At 36.5% G+C, this 9,435-nt stretch overlaps 1 protein-coding gene across 6 annotated transcripts in view; it reads left to right on the forward strand.

Moving 5' to 3' along the window:
• LOC130231207 (R3H domain-containing protein 2) overlaps window positions 1–9,435 on the forward strand; it is a 144,350-nt gene that overhangs the window by 98,447 nt on the left and 36,468 nt on the right. For all 6 annotated transcript variants that reach the window (XM_056460679.1, XM_056460681.1, XM_056460684.1 and 3 more), the window contains one exon: window positions 8,849–9,081. In XM_056460679.1, the coding sequence (XP_056316654.1) occupies window positions 8,849–9,081 (233 nt within the window). The remainder of the gene's footprint in view (window positions 1–8,848; window positions 9,082–9,435) is intronic.

Consider the following 9,435-nt stretch of genomic DNA (forward strand, 5'->3'; position numbering starts at 1 on the left):
TATTATCTGTTATCTGGTTTTAAATCAAAAATCTAAATATTAGGGCTGCACAATATTGGAAAAATCAAACATTGATTTTTTTTATTTATTTAGCGATAATTACAGGATAGGCCATTTATATGAAGACACCTTAATAAAATGGGAATTTTATTGGGTTGGTGTTATTAGCATCCTGTTTGTGGGACATTAGTATATATGAGGGGGCTCATGAAAGAATAAAGCTACGTTAAATCGAAGCACACCATTGTTTTTCTTGTGAAATTCCCAATAAGTTTGATGTGTCACATGACCCTCTTCCTATTGAAAAAAAACAAAAGTTGGATCCAAGATGGCCGACTTCAAAATGGCCACCACCCATCTTGAAAAGTTTGCCCCCTCACATTTACTAATGTGCCACAAACAAGACGTCAATATCACCAACCATTCCCATTTTATTAAGGTGTATCCATATAAATGGCCCACCCTGTATATTGCGATATGAATGCCATTTTACCAGATGAGTCTATATTTGGAAAGATTTTATAATGTTAGATCGATTGGGATGACTCTGCAATGGGGATGCATCTCCATAAAATTTAATAAACAATCCCCTAAATCAGTCCCCTACACATTTTGGTTTGTCTGTGCTATTTGCAGTGCGTTTCTCTATTTGCACGTGGTGTGAGTATTTTCATGCACATATTTAGTCAGAGATTGTATAAAATGTCAGGGTCCCCTAACACATTTTGGTTGTTGTTTGTTATATGCTATACATCTGTATTTGCATGTGTTGTATTTGCATCTATTAATACAATCAAGAAAAAATACTACTGAAATGAAGTGTTTTATCATGTGCAGAGTCTATAAACATACAAATTATTCAATTAAATCATTACACTTTCTTGTACCTGAATGCTTTTAAGATCATTATACAATCACAAGCATCAAAAACACATGCTAATGATGAATTATAATACGAACTCAACATTGCGCATATCCTGTGATGTGACTATTGGGAATGATCACACTGTGATATCTATGCTGAAACCGTACTGTATTATGCAGCACCACCTCCGATTGACAGAAGGATGAAAAACAACCCATTCACCTTTTTAACAGCAATCAACAGTATTGTTTTATTTTATTATTATTTTATTATTAATTGTTGACCTGTTCTTAAATGATGCCAACATTAGAAAAAATATATAATGTTCATGAACACGTTTAGGTGTGCAACTGTTGTCCTTTGGGTCAGTTTTGTGACCCACCTGCTATAAAATAAGTGTTACATCGCAAAAACTACTAACACACACACTAGGGCTGCACAAAGTTGGAGAAACTGATATTGCAATGTTTTGTTTTTCTGCTATATATATATATATATATTGCCATTTGTACATTATTTCACTTGAGTAACTTTATTTGGAAAAAATATTTATAGTTTACAGATGCATAAAACATCTCATCTGCATCAAATATACACAACTATACAAAAATAATAAAGCACAGATGAAAACAACAGAACAAAGATACTAATGAAATAAACAGAGCTTTACAGTTTTCGGTGGAGTCTAACAGCATTGAGGTTCAGAAATGCAATAATCAAATGTAACTCTGTATAGCGTACGTCTCAAACTAACTGATCTAAATAATCAAGGTGTTCATCACTCTTTTAAACACGTCGATTATTTGGATCAGATGTGTTTGATCAGGGTTGGTGCAAAACTGTGCAGAGCTGCAGTTCTCCAGGAATTGAGTTTGAGACCTATGCGTATAGTCTTCATTGTATAAATAATTCAACAATAATCTCTTTTAATCTCAAGAATTTCTTGCGCAATTTAAATTTGATCGACTTTACAGTCACAGGGCTTAAAAATTCATTAGAGGGCACCCAAGTTACCCCTCTTTCAGATTTAATACAAGTCTTTTGTGTCTCCAGAATGTGTCTGTAAAGTTTCAGCTCAAAACACCCATCAGATTATTTATTAGAGCTTTTATAAGTTTGTCTTTTATACCTTTTAGCATCAGGTAGCGGTTTTGTTGTACTGCGCCTTTAAGGCTAGTCCCCCCCCACCGCTCTACGTGCCTTTCTGCATGCCTTAATCTCCTCCCTCAGACAACAGACAGACTTAAAGGAAGCAGATCTCACATAACGTTTGTGAGAAATACTACAGTAAGAACTTGCCCAATGAGTATTTGATGCCTTTGTTGTGGAGTTGCAACAATGAGTCACACACAATGTCATTACAAAGTTCACACAGACAGCGCAGACACAGCGCGTTTAGCTTTGCACTCTTTTTACACGCATATGTGACAGGATACAGGTTAATCTCCACTACTGTATGAATATCTGTTATGTTAATTTACAGAAAAAACCTGATTTAACCTCCACAAACCATGATTGAAGCGTCTTCCTTTATAATTGTTCTGAGACTGATGAAGCTGAAGTGAATCGCTGTAATTCATTACACACATGCTCTGTTTTAAAACATTTTAAACATGTGAAACTCACTCTTGATCACTGTTGAAGCCATTTATGGGTTACAATTTTCTTCCCCGCCACTAGAGGGTGTATATGATATTTATGCACTGCTCACGAGGAGCTGAGGGGTAAGAAGAAGGTCAAACAAACGTTTTGACCGTCATGGCTGTGAGAACGGATTTCTATTTGTTTTGATGTTTACTTTTTAAATTTTGACAAAATGGACAATAAATGGATTGGAATATCCAACTTTATTTGCAAAAGTATGGACATTTGACTTTATTATCGACCCGTTCAAGCAACAAACACGTCAGAACCAATGACCAAAATATACGCATCTACAATCACATTTGATGATGATTGATGATCCTAGCAAACTGAACACGACTTTTATTCCCGGTTGCTTTGCGCACGTCCTGTCTTGTTGATATGATTATACACGTGACTACCGGACATGTTAATATGCAGCTGTCAATCAATATTGGTGGGCGGGGGGACCGCTCTCCTACGTAAAGTTGCAGTCGATCTGAAAACCGCTCCAATTGGTCCACCGTTTTTATGTTGTTAAATTGAACAAAAAAAACTGGGTGTGTTTATATCACCCCAATATGACAGTCTATACACTATACTTACACGTATGTCTGTCCAAACAGCTTGAAAAGTAGATTTTTCACCATAGGTGCCCTTTAAAATATTAGTCTTTAAATTATTAGAGCCTTCTATTAAATAAAGTAGAGTTTTCTTAATCCCAGCATTGCATTTCAGATCCTGCGATGTCACTATTGCAGATGTACACATTGCATTATCCATGCTGAAACGATATATTGTGCAGCCCTAACATACGCACATTACAACAACACACTACAACTTTACAACCTTTATGAAATTATGAAATGACCTAATGAAATCCGTCAACATCAAGACATGATCAGATTATATTGTGCCCAAATAAGCCTCATCTAGAGGCCTTTACCTTTCATATAAGACACTTCTGATACCCAATCATCAACTAGAAGTCGAGTTATTATTTACTGTTCCTAAAACTTGGATAAGCGACAAGACTTTAGTCATATGCATTTATCTATACACTAGATAGTGCATGATTTCAGCACTTGAGCTACTCTATATGTTGAGTAATTGTTCATTATTTCCAGATGTGAATGTCTGTTGTGTGCAACACACACACATACACACACACACACACACACACACACACACACACACACACACACACACACACACACACAGCTGTTCATATGAAGCTGAATCTGCCGTCAGGCTCTATATATACACACCATCACACCGCCCAGCCCGCAGTCGCTATGGTTACCAACAGGACATTCTGGCTCTGTTGTTTGTTTGTGTGTGTGTGTGTGTGTGTGTGTGCGTGTGTCTGTGTGTGTGACGTTTCTTCATGTTTCCTGTGTAATGCAGTAGAGTAATTTCTGTATCTGTGTGTTTGATGCGTATGCTCATGATTATGAAGAACGAGTGCAGCTCCAAAATATACTGGAGAGCTGCGGCTTAAAATAGGTCCTTCGTTCATTTTACACACACACACACACAAACACACACACACACACAGTAACACAAACTGTTGCAAACACACACACAGTTACACAGACAGACCTAGACAGACACACACACAGTTACAGACACACTTCCAAACACAGACAGTTACACACACACGCACACACACACACACACACACACACACACACACACACACACACACACACACACACACACAGTTACAGACACAGTTACACATTTACAAACGTTACACTCACAAACGCACAGACACAGTTACACACATACAAACACACAGACAGACAAACCTAGACAGACACACACTTACAAACACACACACACACACAGTTACACACACTTAGATACAGTTACAGACACACTTCCAAACACAGACACAGTTACACAGACCTAGACAAACACAAACTTACACAGTTACACATGCACTTACACACACACACCCAGTTTCAGATGTACTTACAAACACAGACAGTTACTCTATACACACACACATACAAACACACACAGTGACACAGACACGCACACAGAGTTACAGACACAGTTACACACATGTGTATATATATACACACACACCACACTTACAAAAACACACACATTAATAAAAGCACACACATACAGTGCAGTATGGCTATCCACTGTACTAAAGTACAAAATAAACTAGCTTTAACATCCACCAAGCGGGACTCCTGGGGTCTGTTCTTCATATCTCGATGAAATGATCCAAGATGATTTGGCAGATCCTGGATCTGTTAGTCTTGATAACTGATTTTATTCAGTTCACCTTTATTTGTATAGCGCTTATACAATGTAGATTGTGTCAAAGCAGCTTCACATAAAAGCTCACAGTAAATAGGAACAGTGTAGTTCAGTTTGTAGTGTTTAAGTTCAGTCAGCGAGACTCGTCTGTCTCTGGAGCGTTTATTGCTTGGATGATTGGTTGTTTGATTGGTTGATTGATTGCTTGTTTTTTTTGATTGGTTTGTCGGTTGGTCCATTGATTTGATTGATTGGTTGATTTGATTGATTGGTAGCTTGGTTGATTGATTTATAGATTGGTTGATTGATTTATTGCTTGGATGATTGGTTGATTTGGTTGGTTGGTTGGTTGTTTGATTGGTTGCTTGGTTGATTGATTGCTTGTTTTTTTTGATTGGTTTGTCGGTTGGTCCATTGATTTGATTGATTGGTTGATTTATAGATTGGTTGATTGAAATATTGCTTGGATGATTGGTTGGCTGATTGATTGCTTGATTTGATTGATTGGTTGATCGGTCAGTCAGTTGATTGATTGATAAGATTTTGATTAGATTTCATTAGATTTAATTTGGTAGGTTGGTTGATTTGATTGATTGATTTTATGGCTTGGATGATTGGTCGAGTTTATTGATTGGTTGATTCGATTGGTTGATTGGTTGGTCAGTCTGTCCGTCGATTGATTTTATTTATTAATTGGTTGATTGATTTATTGTTTAAATGATTGATTTTGATTGATTGGTTTGTCTGTCAGTCAATTTATTGATTGATTTTGATTAGATTTCATTAGATTTAATTTGGTAGGTTGGTTGATTTGATTGGTTGGTTTTATTGCTTGGATGATTGGTAGAGTTGATTGATTGGTTGGTTGGTTGATTTGATCGGTTTATTCGATTGATTGCTTGGTTTGTTGTTTGTTTGTTTGGTTGGTTGATTGATTGATTGATTGATTGATTGATGGAGTGATTTAATCGATTGACTGAAGCGATTGATTGATTGACTGATGGATGTATTGATTGATTTTTTATTTTTTTTAATGGCTGCTCTTGTGCTCCGAGGATCTGAACGTGTGCATTAGTTTAACACAGTGATGGGTGTGTGTGTGTGTGTGTGTGTGTGTGTGTGTGTGTATATATATATATATATATATATATATATATATATATATATATATATATATATATATATAAGTGTGTGTGTGTTCATGTCTGCCATAGGGCTGCACGGTGAATTAATCTTGCCCTAGCATATCTTTGAATGGAGATGTTTCCAAACATGCATCACTGAAGGACTGCATCACTGCATGACTGCACTGCAAACCAGCTGCAGGTCTTGTCGCATTAAATGCGAGTGCCGTGGCTTTGGCCGCAGCCTGGATGAGCCACAGATCTGATGTGTAGTAGCTGTTGAGTGTGTTTGGATGTTCTTATTTTCTAATCTTACTCATTTATTTATTGTTGTGCACTTCTATCTTGTATGTGTCTGAGTTCATGTGGATCTGCATGTTTGTGTGTGTCTGGACGGTAGGGGTGGGAATCTTCACGGTATTTGACCCAAAACGATTCTTGACCTGCATTTTCTCTATTTTTTCTTTAACTGTGCTAATGCATCTTTCCAACTTTGCATTTTTACCAAAATTGGAATTTCTATGCTTGTGTTTATGATTGGAATCGATCTAAGACTTAAAAATGATTCTTTTTATTAAAAAGCAAAGTTCCCCCAAAAATAAAACTGGTCATGATTTACTCACCTTTCACTTGTTTCAAACATTCAAGTGTCTTTCTTCTGTTGAACACACAAAAAAGGACATTTTAAAGAAAGGTGGATACCTGTACCCATTGAATTCCATAGTATTTGTTAGATATAGAAGTCAGATTTTCAGCTTTCAACAAAATAATTTATCTTGTGTTTAACAGAAGAAAGAAACAAATGTGTCTATTAATATATAGACACTTTCAGATGCACGTTAGTTTGGGCTGAAACTTCTTGAACGATAAAATAAACTGTGACGGCATTTTATTCAGTCAATATTTTTCTGGAGCAGCACAATTTTATAATTTACATGCATCAACACTGACTTTATTTGTTAAGTTGATTAAATAAACCTTCTGTTAAATGTCAAATAAAAGTTAAAGTGGACAAAAGAAGTATAGGAGAGCTCAAATCAACTGTGAAGATTGCCAGAGAGTAATTTTTTTCCGTCTGAAATTGTGCCTCATAAAATGTTGAGCATTAAAGGAATCCAATCTATGTTCTATTAATTCTATAAAAATTAATTTAATGCAGAAAAGCATCTTGCTAGTACTTTATAGTGCTAAATTGAGCAATATCAGTATTGAGCTTCAAGTGCAATTTAAAGGCTTACCTACGTTAATTAGGCAAGCCATTGTACTCTCTCAGAAATAAAGGTATGTGAGCTGTCACTGTGGTGGAACCTTGTGAAAAGTTACAAATGTGTACCCAAAAGCTCCATAATAATACCTTAAAGGTACATGTTAGTTCCTAAAAAGTACAAAAGTGTTCCTCTTAAATGTTTAAGTACTAATATATACTTTTGAGGTACCAATATGTACCCTTTAAGTACAAATGTGTAATAAAGGTCCCACCTTAGTGACAGCTTATTTCTGAGAATGTGTAACAGTGGTTTATTCTGTAGCCAATCTTAAAAAAGAAAAAAAAAAAATATATATATATATATATATATATATATATATATATATAAGGTGGCAAATAATATTTACCTTTAAAAATGTAAAGGCTTTCCGGTATAGAAAATATTATAGGAAATACTGTGAACATTTCCATTCAATATTTGAAAAAGTAAAAAATTGAGACGAGTGCAAACTAATTTGACAAGCTACTCTCAACACTTTTCTCCTTTCACCCTCTAATTTGAGTACAGAATGGATTTTGAACTGTTATGAATCGATTCTGAATCACAAAGCATGGATGAATCGGTTGTTGTCTCCCACCCCTACTGGACGGTCAGATTGAGCATCTGTGTGTTAGGCATGGGCCGGTGTAAGATTCTGTCGGTATGATATAACCCATGACAAAAATCTCTCAGTTTCACGTTATCACGCTGTTGTGATTACTGCTTTATAATATGTTCTTTTTAAATGTCTGGGGGAAAACAACAACTTTATTTTTTACCGTTGATTACGACACATTTTATTTGAACTCTTTGACTGCCCCTCTACCAAACGGTTGACCATGGTTTTACTCTTTTAAATAATGGCTTAATTAATAATAAGTCATTTGAAGAATGGCTTACACACACAGCATTGTTGTTTTACACTTGATTTTGGTTTTATTGTAAAACAAACTAACAAGAAAACATGTTGAATGAGAATCTGAAAGATGTTATGGCATACTTCATAAACGAAAGGAGATTTAGTATTCAGAAATGTTTTATTTTTAATATATTGTTAAAGAATTTGGTCTTACACTTCAGATTTTCAGATTGTTCATAGTACATGTATTAATTCTGGTATCATAAACAGACATATCAACCATTTGGTAGAGGAAATTTGGTAGAAATTATGGGATGTGTTGGGAAAAAATGCATTAACTAGAGACATTAGGAGTTAAGAAATGCAATGCAAACATTTTTTTCTTGTTGGGGTAGTTAAAGGGTTAAGGATCATGTAAATTATTTTGGAGCAGTAAACATGTCAGGCTAAATAATTAAAATAAATCATTGCCTTCTGCTCATCTTCTTTAGTTTCTAAAACACAGACTTCTTTGTGAAAAGTCATCATTGGAGATCTTTTCTGGGGATATAAAGTAAAGCCTCTGCACTGTTCAGCTCTACAGCATGCTGGATGTTGCTTTACAAGAGATTTGTTTCCTGAATCGTGGGCTGACCTGTAGATTTTCATCTGGAGGGTGCATTTCTCCTGGAGATACTGCTGCCCTAAAATACTTAATAAAATAATCATAAAAACACAGGTTTACATAGGAATAGTCCAACAGAAAATGTTATCCGTTTCTAAAGCTTGACTTAATCCAAACCGCAGTAAACCTTGAAACCACTTATCATCCCATGCCTGTCTGTGAGTTGAACGTTTGTGTTTTCCTCTGCAGGGGGAACCGGGAGAGCTCGAGCCGGGCGTCCAGCAGCCGTCAGAGCAGCACAGACAGTGATATGAAGAGTCTGGAGCCGCGTCCGTGGAGCAGCACAGACTCCGACAGCTCCAACCGCACGCTCCGACCGCCCGTCACTAAAGCCAGCAGCTTCAGCGGCATCTCCATCCTCACACGCGGAGACAGCCTGGGCAGCAAGGGCTCGCAGGGCAGCGCCAGGGGCTCACGCACAGGTGCACATTCGCATTAAATTCGCCTTTATTTGTGTAGCACTGTTCACAGTGATGGGCTTTATGCACGGCAAGGGTTTTTCAGATGCCCGTGAACTTCCGGTGAAAGGTTGACTTCGTAAGGTTCCTTTTACAGCTTTTTTAATGTAATTTAAGTATTATTAAATAGACTGTTTACCTATTGCACGTGCAAGTTTGTTATTGGAGGCATGGGGCTTGCATGCACAAAAAGTTAGTGACACGCTCATGTTTTCTAAACGCACCTAGTTAAAAACAACTTTTCAGAATGCCACAAGTGAGCCGCGTGACTAGAACTAACTCAGCTTCACACTTTGTATAGAATATACCCATTCATTA

This window comes from Danio aesculapii, chromosome 6 (genome assembly GCF_903798145.1).
Source record: "Danio aesculapii chromosome 6, fDanAes4.1, whole genome shotgun sequence".
NCBI lineage: Eukaryota > Metazoa > Chordata > Actinopteri > Cypriniformes > Danionidae > Danio > Danio aesculapii.